Genomic DNA, 21,705 nt, shown 5'->3' with positions numbered 1-21,705 from the left:
CTGCAGAAAACATAGTCGGGAAACTACTTGGAAATAATTCCTGTAGCAACAATTTATGATAGAGTCCAACTACCGCCTGTTCCCTGCATGACATCAACCTGTCTTTAAAGTTATGGTTATTTATGTAACAATTACATAGGAGAGCACAAAGAGGATGCCAGTCCATGGGTTTGCATAAATAAAGTGCCCTAAGGAACCTAAACTAAAATGCAGGCCTGTACTAAACTGTGATCCAAGTTCGTTGTAATTTTGGGAATAAACTGGAAATCTGTCCTTTGCGGGATTTTGCCAGGTTTTACCATAAAGATGTAGAAAGCATCTCATATGAATAGTTTCCTGTTCAGGAGTTATTCTGAGCACATTTCTGAAAAACGCTACATACTGCAATTTAGATTCTTTTCTTTTGATTGCTTGTTGCATTTAGTTGTTAAAAAAAAAATAGGATGCACACAGTAAAACGTGCAACGTTTAATTTGCAGTGAATAATAAAACTCAAACCGTAATCAGCATTTCCTTTTTTTCCAGAGAAAACATTACGCTGAACTGAATTTTACAGCTGTACAAACTCTTTTAAAGTAATCTGCTCAATTGGGCAAGTTAATGATATTTAATTTGACCAGGCCAAACTTTACATGCTGTGTGTTACTGTGAGCAGTGCTGTGCTGTGCAAGTGTTTCTGTAACATAAATGCTAACACCTTCCACTCTCAGCTGGCTTAACAAAAAACCTGGTGTCATCACCCCTCTAAGATAAACCAAAGATGACAGCCTAAGAAGTGTTATGTGCACAAGGTAATTCAGCAGGAATTTAGCCTTTTCAATCTATTCTGCACTCGAGCTAACCCTCTTTATTAGCACCCAGCTTTTTGCTGTGGGCAATATGTTAAGTATGGGCTAAATTTAGTTACTGGCTGAGTAATGTTACTCATTCAGTGCCCCACTTACTTTAATGAGACTAAACGTGGCACTGCACAGTGTGAACTAAGGGCAGTGTGATACAAGTAAAGATGAGAGAATCTGGACATGTATTTTAGAGTTTTCAATCATATTCAAGAAGTTAATGTGGCAGAGTCACCACATTAGTGCACGTTTCAGACATGTACAAAATGATTAAATGACAAAGCAGCAGCCACCAGTAGCACCTGAGGCTACAGTAACTGTGTCCAATCAAGGCAATTCATTATTTTTATGCCTCGGAAAAAATATGTTACTTTTCTGTGCAGAAAGCAATCATTGCCACTGTGAGACTCACACCGGTGGTTATGGATACAATAATACAGATTATCAAGTGCACAGTGTCTGACTGGGAAGAGTACAGTGTAAGGCATCATTCATAAAGATATATAGGCAAAGTATGGTCCTTAATCACAGGATGGTTTGGGTTGAAGGGACATTAAAGACCATCTCATCCCACCCCCTGCCATGGGCAGGGACACCTTCCACCAGCCCAGGTTGCTCCAAGCCCCGTCCAGCCTGGCCTTGGACACTTCCAGGGATGGGGCAGCCACAGCTGCTCTGGGCAACCTGTGCCAGGGCCTCCCCACCCTCCCAGGGATGAATGATGTGAAATAAAGAATTGATGAGAAGGACTGATACCACAGGGGCTCTCACTGTCAGTGCCAGTAGCATCTCAGATTGCAGTTTATCTCTGTGCCAGCCAACACTTGTCCCAGTCCAAAGAACATGGTAACAAATCCAGCATAGCTTGATGCTCTAGGATTGTAATTTCACTATCAGCTTGCACAAACAAGTTACTCTGGGCAGCTTCTCTGTAATTGTTTGGTTTTATTTGCTTCCACCTGTATTAAATTGCCAACAGTTTGCAGGTTAGAAGAGATAAAAACTAGAGTTACCAGTGGTTCCCACCATGTCTGTAACATATTTTTTTGCATGTAAGCCCATAGAGTTTTTGGATTTTCAGACTTCTCAACAAACAAACCAGATCTCCATTTAAGGCTGGAAACAGCAAGAAGTAAACATATATTCAGTCCTTTAAACACAGGACTGAACTCCTTTTGGAGTTTGTTCCGCGCTGTTCATTGTGTTTAGCTCTCTTAAAATTACAAATCTTGCAGTCAGAGAGACACAGAAACATTAAAATTTCTCAAAATGAGAATTGTGGTTTGGCAGCTCTATGAAAACTCTGACAAATATGAGCTCATCTCTTTCACTGCCCCTGGTAGACTTAGGGAAGGATTCATTAGAAACCATGCGAGGAAGGAAGGAAGTGTGAGCTAAATGCAAAGCCACAGTGATCTGGGAGGGCTCAAGGCCTTTCTCTGGATCAGGAATGACACCTGATTGCCAAAGATTTGAATCTGTGTATGGAACTGAATGTCTCATTTTGGGCTTGCTCCTGTGAACAAAAGATTACTCCTTTGGGATGGGAGGGACCTGTGTCCTAATTTTCTTCTCAGACCCCCATCTTCCAAGGCCTGGCATGTTTAGTATTATTTCTGTTCACTACCCTAAAATGGAGGGTTCTTATTGCAGTGACTGAGTACCACCATCATCTTTCATCTGAACAATTGTTTATCAGACACAAAAACATAGTATTGTAATTTCAGTTCTGTTCAGCAAAAAGGTTACAAGACTAAAAAAAAACAAACAAAAACTAGAAAAATTACAGGAGAATGAATAACTTGTTCTATTTGAACAAGGGATGAGGGATTTCTAATCTGCAAGAAACAAATGGGATGCTGGCTTGTAATTCAGCTCAAAGAGCAGGCCTGGTAAAATCTTATCAAAACAAAAAACAGAGCAGAGGATTTGTAAAGTTACTGTAGTGAAAGGGGGAAATGAGAGATGCACAACAGTGCAGAAATCATTCTTAGCACTGGCTGCAGATACCTTGAGTTGGAAGCTGAGACTTGTAGATAAGCAGCCCAAGCCAACAAGGGCATCCTGCCCTCGCTGACGGTGCCTCTCTCCTGCAGGTCAATGGGAAGGATTTGTCCAAGGCCACGCACGAGCAGGCGGTGGAGGCTTTCAAAACAGCCAAGGAGCCCATCGTGGTGCAGGTGCTGAGGAGGACCCCGCGCTCCAAGGCCTTCCCTCCTGCTCATGACTCCCAGCTGGTGGATGTGGGCACCCAGACAGACATCACCTTCGAACACATCATGGCTCTGAGCAAGATGGGCTCTCCCACCCCTCCCGTCTCCGTGCTGGACCCGTACCTCCTGCCTGAAGAGTAAGTCACAGTTGTGAAGCCCTTGAAAAATCCTTGTGTTCCTTACTATAGTTCACAAACTCACCTTCACTTGCTGGTGAATGTGTGCTCCCAGGAGCAGCCAGGATCCATACAACCATTCAGCCATAACTCACAGCATTTTCATTTTTCCTTCACATTAGCAAGCCATTACTCACATGAGTAATGCCACTGAGTCACAACATGGCCTCATAAAGCTCATTTTTTTTGCTGGCATTTGATGGATAAAGTTATTGCATTTTGTAATTCCTCTCACTGCCTCTTTGGGTTGCTTATGTTTTAACTTTATTTTTTATGGCTGCCATAAATTGTGTAATGCTAAGAGCCGCTACATTCTGTTCCAGCGTATTAATTACTTTATTATAACCCTGCAGCGCTGTTACTCAAATAAGTTGTTTTCTAGGGCTAAAATTACTTACCAGTGTTGTCAAGGATGTCTTAGAATCAAATTTTAATTATTGTTAATGGTAATTTGATGCTTTTGTACTTACAAATACAAATGACAATTATCTCCTGGCGCACACGCCCCCCGCCCTCACATGCTGTTCGAGAGGAAAACAGCTCCCCCAGGAACCCCTGCAAATTGCCTGTCATCCTGCCACGCATCTCCACAGGGAACAAGGGACAGAAAGGCTTCTGACTGTCTCAGTTGCTGTGTGTCGGAGGCTGATGTGGTCAAGGCACAGCAGTACCTGGCTTTGGGGTGATCCTGCACACAGTGAGAGGCAGGACTGGTGTGCAGGACCACTCTGGGAGGGGAATTATCCATCAATACACACACACCCCACCCCAGTGCACCTCTCTAGACATCCCTGTCAGCACTCCTAGGAAATAGGGTTTGGCTGCAAACAGGCACTGATGCTGTGCTGCTCCTCAGTGACTTTCATGGCACGTTAACATTCCCACATTCAGGCAGGAACTGGGATTCTGTGTGCAGTGTCTGTTCCTTTCGTGACTCTGCTGATACTTGAAAGATGGTTCCAGCAGATATTCCAGCATGGCCACCTGTTCCCAGCCCATTGAAAATCCAAGCACAGCAGCACCATTTAGTGGAAATATTTGACAAAAGCCTGTATTTGAGCTTTCTTGCAGCGAACAAACAGCGGAGCTTAGAGCACTGTGGAGAGGACATGGTTATTCTTAGAGCCCTGACCCTGCACATCCCCAGCCACATCTGCAAGAGGGATTTTCAGTACCTGCAACTTGCCAACTTCAAAACCAGTTACATTAGGAAAATGGCAAATATTAATTCCTGATTCATTTAGGATTAAAATCTTCTCTGTGAGGGGAGTGAAGCCATGAAACGGGTTTCCCAAAGAGGTGGTGGATGCCCATCCCTGAAAGTGTTCAAGGCCATGTTGGATGGGGCTTTGAGCAGTCTGGTCTAGTGGAAGGTGTGTGTTCCTGCCTATGGCATGGGGGTTGAAAGTAGATGATCTTTAACGTCCCTTTCAAGCCAAACCAAACTGTAATTCTATGATTTAGGTTGCAACATGCCTGCATTCTTCCAGCTCAGCCCTATCAACTTCATAATGCTCCTTAATCATGAGACAGATACAAACTCCTGGCATTAGCAGCATCCTTGCTCAGAGCTGGAGATGTTGGTCTTCCCCACACAGCCCATCTCGTGGCTATCCCGACATGTGAGAGCAGGCAGGCAGCTGTTCCAGTATCCTGTCACCCAGCATGTGCAAGCAAACAGTCATTTTTCCTAATGCTTCCTCTAACTTCTCCAAATCCCATCCAGATTAATCTACCCTGCCTCTAACAACTTGGGTATTTTAGCCAATTAGCAGATGCTGTTACATAAATAGCCTCAGAGAGGTATCTAGTTAACAGAGAATTAAAGGGAGTTTACTTTCACTGCAGAAAAGAATTCCAGCACAGAAAACAGTGATCACAAGAGCATCACACTGCTTGAACTTCCAAAGTATAGACAGTGAAAGTGTGGGAGAGCTAAAGCTGTAAAAAGCAGCAGGCTGTCCTCTTGCAATACATATAATTTTTGTTTAAAACACTTAGTGGTCTAGATGGTGTAGCATTTAGAATTGAGCACATGCAACTCCTTGGTGTGGTGATTAGTCCATCATGGTCATGATTGCTCCTTACAAGCTTGGAATGCATTAACATGCTCATTAGAGCACTGAGTGCTGTCCTAAAACATACCTTTTTTTTTTTTTCCAGCCATCCATCAGTGCATGAATACTATGATCCAAACGACTACATGGGAGGAATGCATCAAGAAATGGACCGGGATGAGCTGGAATTAGAGGTACTTGCTCTGATTTACTGATAGTTTAGCATGTGCACGTCTTGGTCCTTGTATTGCACATAAAGTGAAAAGACATTTCAAAGCAGATATTTGGGATAACATTGCTCACTGGTGACTTTGCAGCTGCAAACCTTGCTGGTACCTTTAGCAGTTCATTGAACTGTGAGCCAGGGACTGATGATCTTCAGCCAACAAATTACCATAAATAATGAAGTCATTGATTCCATTAATTAAATTCTGTGTAACTGTGCTGATTTAGGCTTTCTGAAAGACTCTGCTGAGTGGCAGGACCTGTTCCACATAACCACAGCAAAAATGTGTGAGTTTCTCTTAAATATTCCCCAGCTGAGAAACAGATGTTCTTGATCATACAGTTTAGAATATGTTAAGTTTACAAGACAAGACCAGGATAGATTTGCCACTATACTAAGCTGTCCCTCCCTTTTTCATTACTTAAAAGTGACATATGTATATATATGAAATTACAGATAATAAAAGTTGAACCAGTCACTAAAGTATGCAAGTCCATTTTCCTGCCAAATCTTTAAAAGTCACTTTTGCTTTTAGCACTTGTATATCCCATCAGAAGTTCATCTTCAGTTTTCTCATGCTTAAATAACTTGCTCCCAGCCATTCAGAGCACAGCACATAAATTGTGGGCCGTAGTTCTGCAAGATACTTAAGCAGTACTGACCCAGTGAAGTGGTTTTAATCATTTGCAATAAATAGCAGTAAAATATCCCAATACTTATAAACACTGCCAGCTATGTCTGACCCAGCTAATCTATCCAAGATATCAAGTGAATAGTTTACCCTTAGCTGGCTTGCACTTTTGATTTCTTAGATCCTGGTCCTGCTAACACCTATTTGTCAAAGCAGGCAATGCTGACCTGCCTGTAGCTCTGTTCAAATCAGGGGTGGATTTATCAGCAGCTTCAGTGAGAGCAGAGTTCAGTCGTTCTATGAGCACGAAGTTGTTCCCTCCTGTAAAAGTGTTTGCAGGATCAAGGACTAAAACCCCATAAAAAAGTTTGCAAGCTGTTTTCAGATTCTGCAGATCTGGTAGCAATTCATCTCTGTATACAAACCTAAATCAAAGGCAGGGTGAAATCAAAGTGCCAGTAAAACAAATGCTACTTAGCAGACTTCAAGGCCTCACTTTTCAAACAAGGGCCTTTTTTTCTCTTATATAAAAACAAATACAGTATAGATTTGAGTCTTAAAGGAAAATGTGGAACAAATCAGTGTTTTCTACCAGTGTCTTTCCAAAATCTATTTTTTAGGAAATCTAATATTGTGGATAAGCTATATTGCTTCCATTAAAAGGTCAACCAGTTGAGCCAAAAACAGTTTAAAAACACACACTCCAGTAGCCAAACGTTAATATGCCTTAAACCACAACATTAATAATTTTGACATTGATATAGTACTTGATGGCAAAAGGTGATCAGCTCGGTAACACAGGGAGATGAACATTAGAAAAGTCTCTGTACCCTAATAGTATTTCTTAAAAACCACTAAAGATTCCTGTTCAAATTATAAAGACTATGATCAATGGTAAGGTCAAAGTGCTAACAGGGACTCAACTGGCTGGTTACTTTTTTGTTTGCCTTTTGATAGATATGTTTTAAAAGACCACAAAGGCACTGTTTCATTGACTGCAGCAGGAATGTCGAAAGTAAGAAAGCCATCAAGTCAGACTTCTGGGTTTCTCTGTCCATAAAATGTGCTTTGAATTTAAAGCAGAAGCTCCTCATCTAAACTTTTATGGTCTGTAGCTGACTGGTTGGTGATTTGTAACAAGTGAACAAGACAAAAAAGGTGAAATACCCAAGTTCACAACAAGCTTCTAATGTAAATATCCATAGGAAGGAATTTATGTTGGCAGTATTGCTGAGATGTCAAAATTGTATTCTTGGTTTTCTCTCTCAACATTTATCTTAAAATTGATGACTCAGAGGTAACTGCCATATATTCCTTATTACAAAAATAAATAAATACCCTTTCTTTTCTTTAGAAGTTTACATGCCACAAGTAAAGAGGGACTAAATCCTGAACTCCTGTTTTATTATAAATTAAAAGTACATTCATTCTTCACGGAGGCCCAGCTAGAAGTCATTTCAGGCTCATAAAGGAAGAATAATGTCACTCCAGGATTCCCCAGCAGTGTTATGCATTAATATGTTTATTCAAACAAGTCTGGCCAGCTGTCAGACACAGCCCAAGCCAGGGCTCTCTCAGTGTAACTTTCTCACATTACAAAGGAGAACATTCTACATCAAAAAGGGCCTTGTTCCCTCCCTTTTGGCTTTCTGTCTTCACCCTTTCCAATATGCAACTTGTATGTAGGTCTTCCTTCTTTCCAAGTAGAAAACTGAACTCAGCTGAGTGGTTGGTTGAGACTCAGTAGAACTTGAAGATGAAAACACGAAATGTTTGGTAACTCCTGAGATATTTCCTTCTGATGCTCTCACTCAGCCTTGGACAGACATGAAGTGCTCATGTCAAAAGGTTGGAGGAGGACAACAGATTCATTCAAAGAGCTTTTTGCCCAGCCGGTGCACAGCTCCCAGTGTTCCCAGCATGAAACCACAACAGCTGATCAGCCAAAAAATGAACATACCAAGCGACCGAACCTGTGCTTCAAAATCTGAAATTAAAACTTTGCTGCTTTTAGGAAACCATAAATAAAATCTGAGTACCAGGTTCTCAAGCTCTCCGCTTTGCTACACTTTGCTGCTTTGGTTGAAATTTTTCTTTTACTTCTCCAATAATCTGTTTGCAGGGGAGGGGAGGCGGTAACTCTCTGAACGTGGGAATTGGTAGGCTCCATCACAGGCACTCTGCAATTTTTATTCCATCCTGGTTGTAAAGCATTTCAAAGCATCTTTTATGTGAATACATTTTTTTCTCTATGAAAACTCCCTCTCTGCAGGGAGTTGCACAGATCAGGAGCTTCTCAAGGCATTGCTGTGTCTCTGAATACAAAGGACTGCAGCCCAGGCCTGCTTCAGGCAGTGATTGAATATGTAAAGGTTTAAAAAGCTTCACAGCTGTACTTTCTAAGGCAAATATTTGTATGTTCTTTGTTTGGAACAAATGCGAAAGTGGTGAAACATTTCAGCTTGCTCACAAGCCAGTACTGAAAGGCTGTCCTTCCTTAGTTCTCTGGAGGGCTTAAACCTGGCCTTAATATCTCATACTGCATGAGAAAGGTCTAAATCATGGACCACTGCCCACCTCCTTGGCAGAGAGCCTGGGCATCCTTCAAGTTATCCTACTATCCCAAACATCTTTTCATCAGGGTGAGAAACACTTTTCTTTAGCCTTTCCCAGCGCCACTGATGACTAAAGCTGGTCCAATCTCTGTGGTCTGTCAGAGAATGACCATCATAGAGCTGAGTGGGCACAGAGATTTTTGCTTCTTCTCTAGGGCAAAGAATTTTGGAAAGAAAATGTGGTTTATAAAATTTTCTCCTCTGAAGAGAAGAAGAGTGGGGTTTTTGCTTTTTACCCATGATGAAAAGCACATTTATGTGAAAATACCAAGTGTAAAGATCCCTTTCTTAGGTTCAAGGCAGCAAGAACAAGATTTTTCCTCCTGCTGTACCAGGGTCAGTTGCTAAAAAGTGGTGATGAGGCCTCACACAGTATAAAAGGAAATAGTTCTTTATTTCCCTGACATTCTTTTCTCTGTGAAACCTATTAATGGAATAGCAAAAAAGTGGGCCCTGCTGGTCAGGTATGTCAGAGGTCAGCACAGAAAAAAATCCTACCACATTTCACAGAGAGAGGGAAGGGACAGAGTACTTACCCTGCAAGCTGTGGATAAGGCTTTGTCAATGTTTGAACTTTTTTTACCCATCTCTGTCCTCTCATTTCAGATTTCTACTGCTCATTTCTGTCTTGTTAGACAAAGGACTTTGATTTTTATAAATTCGCAGGCAGGCCATAATTCTAAATCAGCAGTATAATAATTCAATAATCCTTTGCAAATGAAGGATCTTCTGAGCTTATAGAGGTTAATTTACTATTATCACTTGCTCCTAATTCATTATTATGAGTAGTTGCAGGTATAATGTCATAGGGCACGTTCATTTCATCTTGTCTTCGTGCAAATGCCATATGGATTTCAGCAACCAGCTCTTTGAGCCCTCCTTGGCTCTACATTTGATGTGGAGCCAATAACCTTTCAGACAGTTCTCTTGCACGGACTATTTTGAAAGAGCATCCAAATCCTTCTCTGGAACGTCTCTCAAAATGTCACTTTTACCTGATCTGAAGAAGCAGAGTTGAATCGTCTGTGAGCGTAAAAATTGCCATAGATGAAATTCTTACATTTATCACATTAACACAGCCCTGACATTCCCACACTTTGTGGGTTCCACCGTTGCCTGCCAGCTGGTTTCTGCGGTTCCAGACCAGGTGTTGAACAACCTCAGTGTCTCCCTTCTGCAGGGCTGGTGGCTGAGGGGTTTTATACAGTTCATTTCAATAGTATCTGAGCCCCAGCTGAGCACTAAATACACTTTCATCTCCAGACTAATCCGGTGCCTGGCAGAGGCTCTGGAAGCAGTCCAGCAGCAGGAGCACAGAACCATTGTGAGCTGGCAGGATCAGGCCCCTGAGCTGCCCAGAAATGCAGCCCTTGAGACAGAACAGTAAGAACTGGCAAGTCCTGTGGCGTTGCAAACAGATCAACTCACACCTTCGAAGTTCTCTAGGCCCACATTAATTCCTCTCGTTTAATCATTTCCCGATGCATTTACACAAGCTGCCATAAAACCTGTATTTGTAGGTGCCAGTTTTCTGTTTTCCCCTTTTCGTGTATCTCTGCATTACACAGACTCACCTCGGAATATGGAAAAAAAACCTTTGCTTTGAAGACCCTGGTGTTGATTCTTCAACTCCAACTGGAATTGCACACTTTTATCTCTCAAATATTTCAAACTTTTATGATTGCATTAAAACTTCACTGACACAAAGACCCGTAGAAAGCAGCTGTTCCTGTCTTTGAATTCGTAAAATTATCATGTTTGGGTAGCATCAAACCCACTTACTCTATTCCCACCAAGGACTAGAGGGATTCTACCCAAGAGTAAGTCTGTCAACTAATTACTCATAAAAATTCAGGTTCTAAACACCTGCTCTATAAATATTTTGTTTGCTCTGGCTTCTTTTGTTCTTCATTTGTGTGTTTTTAAACAACTATCTTTTTTCCTTTTAAAATATATATATTATTTAACTTACCAGATGATTTATTACCTTCCAGTATATCACAGGTGGTATCTCGGAGGGTACATTTTAAATGCAAATCCATACTTTATTTTTAATTATGATACCCTTTATAGTTGTACACTGTTGGAAAAACACCTATTGTTTAGTCAAAATAGGTGGCAGGTAAATGAAACAGCCTGCTCCCTGTTTTCCTTCTACTCCTAAAGGTGCTGGCAAGTGTTTGTGGTTACACAGGATCTATTTAAATAATGGCCAAAGTCACCATATTTTTCTGTTTGTTTTGGGGGGAATGTTAACGTTATATGTATATTTTTTCACTGCCAGTATGACAAGCAATAGAATGAGCAGCACTAGTTTCTTGCCACCATTTCATTACCACGTTTTCAAATCAGTAAAGTATATAAAAACATTCCTGAAGACATGAAATACTTTTGTTAAGTATGCAGGGAACATGGGAATCATTCTAGACCTGAATCAGGCCCAATCCACAAACCCAATCCCACCTCATCCCCAGTTCACCCCATGATTAAGTGCAGGATAAACACCTTGGCTGCAGTGGCATTCCCAAGGATCAGCTGAGATCAGAATTGAATCCACTTGATCTCATCTTTTCTTCTGAAGAATCTCCATCTCCTCTCTAGAAAGCTTTAGAAATCTGAAAAAAACCCCACTATTAAAGCATTGTGTTCAAACCTTTAAGTAACAAAAGAGGGAGAAAAAGCGCAGCAGTTCACCATGGATACTATTGATTGAAACCACTTAAATACCAGCTGAAATGTCACTGACATTTACAGCTACGTTTCTTTAGGGGGGAAAAAAAAAAAAAGAAGAGAAATTACACATGTTGACAAGTAAATAACACGAGATTGCTGATCTTGGCAGCTGTCATCCAGACGCGCCGATAAATTATTCACATCAGCTCATTTTATTGTCTTGCCCCTTCCAAATGGCACAGCGTGGGTCGCAACAGAGACGTGCAGGGATGAGGAGTTGTCTTATCAGGACTTTTCCACTGGAGCAATGGGTCCAAGCACAAACACGTGGTGGAGGGTCTGTCCTGGGGCTGGGACAGCCCTCGATCCTCCTCTTCCTCAGTCTCTGTCCCTATGCCTGGTCCCACTTTGTCCCTTCAGCCCCACAGCTGTCTCCTCAGGAATTCTTCCTGGCAAAAGAAACATAGAGGAAGAACACGTATTTTTAAGATGCTTAAACATCTCCAAGACTAACAAGACCACCATGACCTGCTGAAACCAAACCCTTGAAAGATACTGAAGTGCTTATTATATTTCTATTACCAATACCAAATGCTTTGCTGAGAATATATTGATCTTCAGTCACATTTCTGAGAAACTTATTAGATCATCTTATGAAAATTATACAGTTTAAGGTAATAGAGCATTATATTTTTCTCTGAAAAGCCAGAGAATTTCCCTGCTTATAAGGAAATATGTATCAGCTGTGACAAATATTGAAATCATACTTTATAAGTATTTTAGCCTTTGAAGTCTTACCATGACATGAAATATAGGTAATTTTTCTTCCTTAAGATCAATAAAAGGTCTATTTTCAAAATGACTTCATATTGATTGAAGGGTCAAAAGCGCCCCAGGTATTGATTGTCTGCATATAATCGCGTTTTGCTCAGTAAGTTAACCTCGTCTACAAGTGAAATGAAAAGAGATCCACTATATCACTTAAGCAAAATATTTTCATTGTATTTGAAAAATTGCTTCCATCAGTCACTGGTGTCTCACTGACAGTGTATTTTCCTTTATCTCTCTTTTTTTAAACCCCAGGAAGTCGATTTACATAGAGTGAACAGCCAGGACAAGCTTGGCCTCACTGTCTGTTACAGGACCGATGATGAAGATGACATGGGGATTTATGTGAGTGAGGTAAGATTGAGCTGATTTCCATAAGATACAATTTGTCTTTTAAACTTGATTGTTGGGCGTTTAAGACATTTGTCTTCTGTTTTTACCATGTTAGAAAAAACAGCCAGAGTGCAGTAATTTGAAGAAATCTAATTGTTTTCCTTTTCTCCAAAGTCCTGCACCCACTGAAGTCAAACTTGGTTATATAAACATTTAGTGTTCATTTTCCCCCAACACAGTCTCAGCATTCAATTTTGGATAATGCCTTCAAAGTATTTTTAATATATTCCCTCTATTAGTTTTTGTTCTTAATTATTCCGGAATCAGTACAAATTATTAAAAAAAAAAAAAATCCACACATTCTCATTTGCAAATATTTGAGGTCCATTTGTCTCTCTTTGCTCCCTTCCACGAAATAAGTAGCATTTTATACATCAACTTTTTATCATGCAGATCTCTAACAAAATTAATAGCAGCAGTTTGGGGAAAGAAACTCATAACTAAATCTAAAATCTTCCATTAAAATGGCCCGCTTAGCAAATAATCCTTCCTGTTCTGTATGCAAAAACTGGTTCTAATCAGAGCACTGTGTGAAGCAAAGTGTTAAAATTTGAGTTAACTCGATACCAGGCAAATGTGATAAACCTACATTCCCTGAAGATGCGGCTCAGGATGCTCAGAAACGTTTTGGGATTGACTTGATCATTTTAATTTGCATTTCACTTTGTCTGACATGAGCAGGGAGAAGTCCTGTAGTCACTGGGGCAGATGTGGCAAGCACAGGTGGAGCAGCAATGACAGGCACGCTGGTTACACCATCAGTCATGTTACCAACACTGGGGAAGCAAATCCTGAGCTCCCAAACCTCCAGAGCACTCACAGTTCCCTTGTTTTGTAGATCGATCCCAACAGCATCGCTGCCAAGGACGGGCGGCTCCGGGAAGGGGATCGCATCATTCAGGTACGTGTGTGGAGGGTTCCAGGCCTGCTGACACGGGATAATCCAGTTCCTGCCCTCAGTAACAAGGCTCTGCACGTGCCAGGCAGAGGGATGGAACAGCATCTCATGTCCTAACCAACACTCTTGCCCTACACTTGTCTGCACAAGGCCGGAGATGTGCACGTGGGCTGTGCCCAGCCCGTGCAGCACCGGGGTCTGTCCAGATCCCAGCAGTTCTGCCAAGCTCATCCCAGCAGCACACAAGTGTCCCTGGGAGAATATCTCATGGTGTTGCTCTTTTCCTTCAAAGATCAACGGCATAGAGGTGCAGAACCGAGAGGAAGCTGTGGCACTTCTGAGCAGTGAGGAGAGCAAGAATATCTCCTTACTTGTGGCAAGACCAGAAATTCAGGTACTGTAGCAACAACAAAAAAAACACTACTTGAGTCTTAATTAAAACAGTTGCTATTTTGTAGAAAGCAGTTCTTTCAAAGAATTCTGACCTACCTAAGTCTACCAATCTATCTAAAACCATAGTGTATATATGACCAGTTTGACTGGACTTATATATGGTCTAAAATAATGGAATTCAGCAGTCGTGGTACTTATATGTATATATTTTATATTAAAGTTCAATTTCTAAGACATTTAGTGATTTATATGTGCTGCAATGCTATTACAAACATCAGTGCAAGGTATTATGAATGGTTTTAAGCCCCAGTTTTGAAGAACATCCTGAACTCTAACTCCTACAGCCATCGATTATTCATTCATTAAAACACCTATTATTTAGCCCTGCATACACCATCTCTTAAAGCAGTTGAACACTGTCAAGAAGCTTCCGCAGCTATAATAAAAGGTTGAACCAGATCCCTTTGTAGAGCAGGGATTAGCACAACAAAGGTGCTGAACAAACAGCCAGGAGCATTATTGTTTGATCTGTCTCTGCTCCTGGTGCTGTGGGAGCAGCCCTTGCCAGCGCACCTGGAGACACAGGGTCAGGATCATCACTGTCCTGTTAGCCTGGAAGTTTCTGATCTCTCCCATAGAGATAACTGGGGATGGGAGTAAAAAAGTCCTACAGACCCCAGCCAGATTTTCCCTCTGGCCCTTGATGCTGCCTCACAAGTGGTGTGTTCAAGCTTTGGGCCCAGAGTGTTTTTATACATCCTAATCAATTTGTGCAAAAACCAAAACAGCTGCAACTCTTAGAAGTATTTCCATGGATGAAGAGGCTGGAGTTTTATTACATGTAAAGGGCTGTTGAAGATAAAACCATGCTGTTGGAGATGGAGGCAGCTGTGAGGGGAGGTAGGACAGTCAATACCCACACTTAGCACAGGGACACGTGTGCTCCTTCCCAGGACACGGCAGCACTGTTACAGGAAGGAATCCCCTGAGATTTTCCAGTCACTTTCCACAAAGAAAAATCTAATTTATGTCAGTCTTCATTCTTTTGACAACAATTGGTTTGTTTTTTCCCTCCCTTTTCACATAGCTGGATGAAGGATGGATGGATGATGACAGAAATGATTTTCTGGATGACTTGCACATGGACATGTTAGAGGAACAGCACCACCAGGCAATGCAATTTACTGCCAGCATGCTTCAGCAGGTACTGCCCTTCTGGTGTGCAGTGCTGTCAAACTTCCCACTGCACTCAATATTCCAATACTGAGCTTGGCTGAATACACTTGGCGTGTCTCAAGTGACACTAAGTCAAGATCAAGGCAAAAGGACTTCATGTAAAATCAGAATATTACATGGCTTCCACAACTTCATCTCGGGGAGCAAAGTGTTTTAAAACGTTACCTTTTGTGCTTTGCCCCTTACAAAACACAGTCACAGTTCTTAGAAATCCACTGCTCTCGCTGTGGTCACTGAGAGAAGTACTGGATGTGTGGTGGATAGAGCAGGCAGAGAGCTGGGGTTTAGAATTTCCTGTTTGATATGCATGCAGACTGAGAACAGCCTGCCTCCCAAAACCTGAAAATCCAAATGGAGAACTCAGGCAAATTACTGAAGTAAGATCTACATGAGGGGAGAAAGGCAAAGAAAAAGGTTTTACATAGCAAAGCTTGTGCACGGCCACAGATTTGGGCCTGTATTCCCCATTTTTGTGCCATGATCAAAGCAGCTCTTGAACAGTTTTTCAATTTTTGTCTAGAGTTTTTCGTAAACCTTTCTAAAACTCTACGTCCTCTGCAGCATCCACATTTAGTGAAGAGACATACTCTCAATTTGGCACTGCTGTGGAACTGGATATTGTTGTGCAATTAAGTGGGAGAAGAAACATTTCAAAATTTGTGTTTTACCATCATTGGTAAAACACATAACTGAAACACAGACCTCAGGTTCTTCTGAAAGGGGCATCCACAGCAGGCTGTGGGCTTGGTCACCATTTCTATGAGTTCTTAATAATATTCCTTCCATGCAAGATAAAGATGCAAAAAGTATAAAAAGCGACAGATTAAGAAAACGATTAAAAAATAAACACCCTGAAATATTTTGTGTCCTTGCAGTAATTCCTCTTTCTGTTTTGTTGTTAGAAGAAGCATGAGGAGGACGGAGGTACCACGGACACAGCCACTATTTTATCCAACCAGCACGAGAAGGACAGCGGCGTGGGGCGCACGGACGACAGCACCCGCAACGACGAGAGCTCTGAGCAGGAGAACAACGGGGACGATCACACCACGTCCTCCAACACCCTGGGCAGCCAGAAGAAGCTGACGTACAGCCACGACACCCTGGGGAGTGGCGATATGCAGTTCAGCAATGAGTCGTTTATCTCGGCCGACTGCACGGACGTCGACTTCCTCGGCATCCCCGTGGATGAGTGCGAGCGGTTCCGCGAGCTGCTGGAGCTGAAGTGCCAGGTGAAGTCAGCCAACCCTTACAGCCTCTACTACCACAACAGCACCCTGGACATGAGCAAAAGCGACCAAGAAAGCGTGGACAGGGAGCTGGAGATGCTGAACGAGGAGCTGCGCAACATCGAGCTGGAGTGCCTGAACATCGTGAGGGCTCACAAGATGCAGCAGCTGAAGGATCAGTACCGGGAGCCCTGGATGCTGCACAACAGCGGCTTCCGCAACTACAACACGAGCATCGATGTGCGCAGGCACGAGCTCTCGGACATCACGGAGCTCCCGGAGAAGTCTGACAAGGACAGCTCGAGCGCCTACAACACCGGGGAGAGCTGCCGGAGCACGCCCCTCACGCTGGAGATCTCCCCCGACAATTCCCTGCGCAGAACTGCGGAAGGCATTAACTGTCAAGGTAACGAGGGGGCAGCGGCACATAATGCCTCCCAAAAGAATTTGTTTGCCGGCTCGGAAAGCCACGAATCCAGCACTGGTAAATGCCATGCCTCTGCTAAAGATCCCGACCTCGGCAAGCAGCTGGAGAGCAAGGAGAGAAAAGCCAGTGATGGAAGCAAAAGCCCTACACACGGTCAGAAGCCTTCTGGCTCCTACACGTCCCCGTATCACCACTCTCCGTATAAACACGCTCATATCCCTGCCCACGCCCAGCACTACCAGAGCTACATGCAGCTGATCCAGCAGAAATCCGCCGTGGAGTATGCCCAGAGCCAGATGAGCCTGGTGAGTATGTGCAAAGACTTCAGCTCGGGCCAGAGCGAGCCGAGGATGGAGTGGAAAGTCAAGGTCAGGAGCGACGGGACCCGGTACATCACCAAGAGGCCAGTCAGGGACAGGCTGCTGAGGGAACGCGCCATAAAGATCAAGGAGGAGCGCAGTGGGATGACCACTGATGATGATGCCATAAGTGAGATGAAGATGGGCCGTTACTGGAGCAAGGAAGAGCGGAAGCAGCATTTGGTGAAGGCGAAGGAGCAGAGGAGGAGGCGTGAGTTTATGATGCAGAGCAGGTTAGAGTGCTTAAAGGAGCAGCAAGGTGCAGAAGAAAAGAAAGAGATGAACATCATTGAACTGAGCCACAAAAAAATGATGAAGAAGAGGAATAAAAAAATATTTGACAATTGGATGACAATCCAAGAACTGCTAACCCACGGAACAAAGTCACCGGACGGCACACGGGTGTACAATTCCTTCCTGTCAGTGACTACTGTATAATCACCAGTGCTAAATTATGTACATAAAACACTACCATTGGGGTAGGAATCAATGCCTCGTTCAATGTGGCAAGATTTTTGTATATAAGATACAGTCACCAGTTTATAGTTCAAATACTGAACTCTGCAACTGTGGGTGCCGGGATCTCCATTATAAAGTGGAGAGGAAGCTTGCCCATCTCCTTCAAAGGCAATATTAGCAGTGCTTTTTGGAATACTGATTGTACTTTTTTACTTGTTACCTTTTACATGAAGTGTTTAAATATCAGAAATGTATTAACCATACTTACACAGGTAATTTGCTTAAACTATATTCATATTAAAAGGTACCCGTGCTTCTCTTTACCTAAAAAAAATGCAAGAAACCCACAAGAGCAACTGCACTTATGTATTTTTTTTTTGAAACCATATTTTGTGATATTATTTTGCTGTTGTTCACTTCTACACAGTGTTGTTTATCAATACTTAGCTCAAGGTTTAAACTCAGAGTCATTCTGTTGTAATATTTAACATTTATCAAACAGCAGTTTTTAGAGTTATGCTCAACATTTAAACATTTTTCTTTTTAAGGTTTCTGAAGAAAGTATATAGGTTTCATCTGAAAAGCCTGAGGCAAAGTACACTATACTGCAGCTTTAAAGGATTTTAAAGCATGTTTGCAAATGTTGCAACCTATTGAAGAAATGTGCATGTACAGCTAATTTGTTTATATACGACAGTTTGTGGAATTTGAAAAGACCATGGTAGTAACTGTTTGCTTTATAGATTTGAATGTATTGAATTATAAAAGCAGTTTCATGAAATCATCATTAGCTACAAACGTTAACAAGTAAAATGAAGTAAAATAAATTATTGTTTTATATTTCAAACTATTTTAAATTCTTTTTGTTCCCTTCTGGTTTCACTGCCAAGAATATTCTTTCTCAGCATAGCTCCCATGCTGCAGAAATGCCTGGACACCCAGTAGAGCCAAACCTGAGGGAATAATCAGCATCCTGACTTTGGGGGGGTTTGGATTAAGGTTTTCTTGAGGGAAGAAGAGATGGAGGGAAGAGGCAAGGAAGAAGTGCAAGGACCGCCAAGAGCAGAACCAAGCAATGCTTATCTTCAACTCACAAGGTATTTAAGATGAACTGTAAGAAAGAAATAGGACTTCTACTCTCCTGATTTGCTGTGGTTTGTGGTTGGTTAGCAGTATATAAGACCCACCTACAGACTTTGGTGTGGGTGTGCATTAAAAACAGACAGTACATAATTTAAAGCATATATAAGTTATAGCAAATAAATATACAAATTAAAAGAGATGGTGAAAAAAGACAAAGTGGTGTCAAAGAGGTATCACACTTCTTTTTTTCTTTTTCTGATTAAGAATTCAGATATAAATTGGAATGTCATGCTGGATCAGGTGATGTAGACTCATGAATAGCTTCAAGATTCCCCATCCCCTTTTCCCTTGAAAACTTGCTTCCAAAGCCTTCTAAGTTTTTGTTCTGGACTCTTCTGTCATAACTATACAAAACAAAAATTAAAATCTTGCTGATAGAAGTAAAAAGTTAGAAGGGGAGAGATTAACAGCTTCTTGGTGCCTGTTCTGTCTGTCGCCAACAAGGAAACAACAGATTTGTTCGGGGGTTTTTCCCCTCCCTCTGTGGGCTAGCACTGAATTGCCATTGGATGTGTGTCTGCCACACTCCACAGTAAACTTCTACATACCCAAAAATGCACTTTCAGCCCACGTAATCTGGCACTCATGTCAATAAGCCTCTGCAAATTTATCTTCAAACTCTTTTATTTTCCTCTGGGATAAAGTGCTAGTCCTACTGTAGCCTGTGAAAGATTTTTGTATTGACTTTGTTAGAGCCAGGATTTCACCTGACATACACCAGCCATTATCATCACAAGTGGTACAGTGGGAAGAATACAGGATTTGCACACACACTGCTTTCAGTGTAAGACATTTTCTATCTCAAATCTGCTTTTCTCTGAGTTCGTGTTCTGTTCATCCCAACTGCAGGCATGAGAGTCATAGCAAAATACTAAAGCACACAGACTCAGCAGCACAGGCAGAGCTCTGATTAGTGTGGAATAAAAATCCTTAAAGCAGGCATGAAAGAACGGTTAAACCATCTTTAGTCTAGATGGTTTAAATACTAAATCTACTCTAAATATTGGAGTAAGATTTGAAATGTTCTAATAAATAATTATCATCAAGGTGTTCCTCATAAAAACAGTCTCCTTTGGATTAACCTCACAGTTAATGGCACCAGTTACATAAATGCTGAGCATTGTATAAATGTGTGTAACAGCAGAAACGTATTTGGGAATTCAAGTGTGATGTGCAGAAGTTACACCAAAGCATCAACAGTATAAAATTTACATTCTTTAAGATGTTGAAATAAAAGTATTGGCCAAGAATTACTCTCACACCTTTTGAGTTTTTCCTCCCTAAACAGTTGTTGCTATTTTTGGACAGTTAAAAATCACCTCTATCCTCCAGCACTATGATTTATTAATTAGCATCAGTTCACAGAATCCATCAGTTATCCTGGAAATCTGAAGAAAAGCTTTGCAAATTGCAGATCTTCCTTTTCCTTTTTCAGTTATCATCACACTTTTCATTTGCCCTATCAAAGTGCTTAATGTGGTGTTGAAAAGGGAGATTTGGGGTCCTTTTACTGCCTGCAAGAATACATTGGAAATGACCACTCTGTTTAATCCAAACTTGGCCTCATTACAGCACAGTGAATCTGACCAGAAAGCAGCCTTGGATACCTAAGAGGAAATATTTCATCCAACAGCTTTCTAAAAATGACATTGCAGTCCATCCCCCAGTGCTTAAAAGGTAACACTGAAATTGTTTCAGTTGTCCACAGGACATCTCAGGCAAGAAATCTCCAGGGAACAGTGGAGATTGTGTCTCCTGGGGTATTACAGGCTGTACCCAAACCACACACCACCCACCAGTGCCACACACCCCTGCAGAGCAGCAGAACTTCCTCACACCTGGGCATGGGGTCCTGGGGCACCATCCAGCTGTGGGACAGTGCGGTGGGTTTTCCCAGCTGGAAACCCAGCTTCAGCCTCAGATACTCAGACTCCTGCAGGGACCAGCACTGGGAGATGTGTTCCTTCCATTCCACGTGTTCTTTGAAGTTCATTTTAACCTGATGGGAGCTAAAGAGAGTGTCACCTGAAAGGATAAATATTCATTTCCATCCTCTTCCTTTTCCCTTCCTCCTCAGTCACTTTACTGGGCACAGTTTCAAGCTTGGGTGAGAACTGATCCCAGAATAATAAGTAAACAGGGAGAGATCCTAAATACACAAAAGGGGAACAAGCAGCTGCCAAGCAGCCTGAGAGGTTTGAGCAGTGCCTGTGAGCAGCTCCCCAGAACTCTCACACAGTCATTAGTCATTCCTGCTGTCCCACACCCATCCCTGCTCCTGTTCACAGACCAACACCTCAGTCCCCATCCTTTGCCTACACATTTCCCTTCATCAAACCAGAGATGACAGTGGGACACTCTGGGTACAGGTTGGTGCAGAATTTGACCTGATTCTCTGCGATGCAAACAGGCTCTGTGTCAAACCAGGGTCAGCTTCCCTAAATTGCAGAATGTCTCCCAGATGTAAAATCCATAAAAATGTAAAATACTTATTTGCAAATAGGGTCTAAATCGGCATGGAATCACCCGGGTTGGATGTGCTCTGAAATGGGAAAGCCCTGAACCAAACCTAACAGCATTTTTTTGTAAATTAAGAGAACTTGCACAGTAGGGATGGCAAATAAAATGAGGTAAGACTACATATTGCCTAGGGACTGCTGGTTGGAGAACTAATTAGGATTATAAACTGAAAGTATGTAAATTAACCAAATATAATTATCTGCTAGTGGCCTTTGGAAATAGGTTACCGGATACTTGTAAGCAAAATTGCTCAAATGCCTGCAAGCCATACAAAGCAAGCCATAAGCAATTTAAATTCCTCTCTTTGTTTTATTTTCAATTGTTTTAAAGCAGTCGTTGTATTAAGGATTTATTAGAATATAAACTAATTAGAAAACTCAAAAAACAAAA

The 21,705-nt window shown here is 41.9% G+C and overlaps 1 protein-coding gene across 2 annotated transcripts in view; it reads left to right on the top strand.

The window, feature by feature from the left end:
* The window catches only part of PDZRN3 (PDZ domain containing ring finger 3), a 136,765-nt gene extending 117,579 nt beyond the window's left edge, over positions 1-19,186 (top strand). For both annotated transcript variants that reach the window (XM_017829884.1, XM_017829885.1), the window contains 7 exons: positions 2,936-3,189; positions 5,392-5,479; positions 12,514-12,612; positions 13,490-13,552; positions 13,842-13,943; positions 15,030-15,146; positions 16,081-19,186. In XM_017829884.1, coding sequence (XP_017685373.1) covers positions 2,936-3,189; positions 5,392-5,479; positions 12,514-12,612; positions 13,490-13,552; positions 13,842-13,943; positions 15,030-15,146; positions 16,081-17,631 — 2,274 coding nt within the window. In that variant the 3' untranslated portion in view covers positions 17,632-19,186. The remainder of the gene's footprint in view (positions 1-2,935; positions 3,190-5,391; positions 5,480-12,513; positions 12,613-13,489; positions 13,553-13,841; positions 13,944-15,029; positions 15,147-16,080) is intronic.
* The last annotated feature ends 2,519 nt before the right edge of the window (positions 19,187-21,705 follow it).

The sequence above is a fragment of the Lepidothrix coronata genome, unplaced genomic scaffold, assembly GCF_001604755.1.
Source record: "Lepidothrix coronata isolate B3197 unplaced genomic scaffold, Lepidothrix_coronata-1.0 Scaffold170, whole genome shotgun sequence".
Taxonomy (NCBI): Eukaryota; Metazoa; Chordata; class Aves; order Passeriformes; family Pipridae; genus Lepidothrix; species Lepidothrix coronata.
The sequence above is the reverse complement of the archived record's forward strand: the minus strand, read 5'-3'. Positions and strand labels throughout refer to the sequence as shown.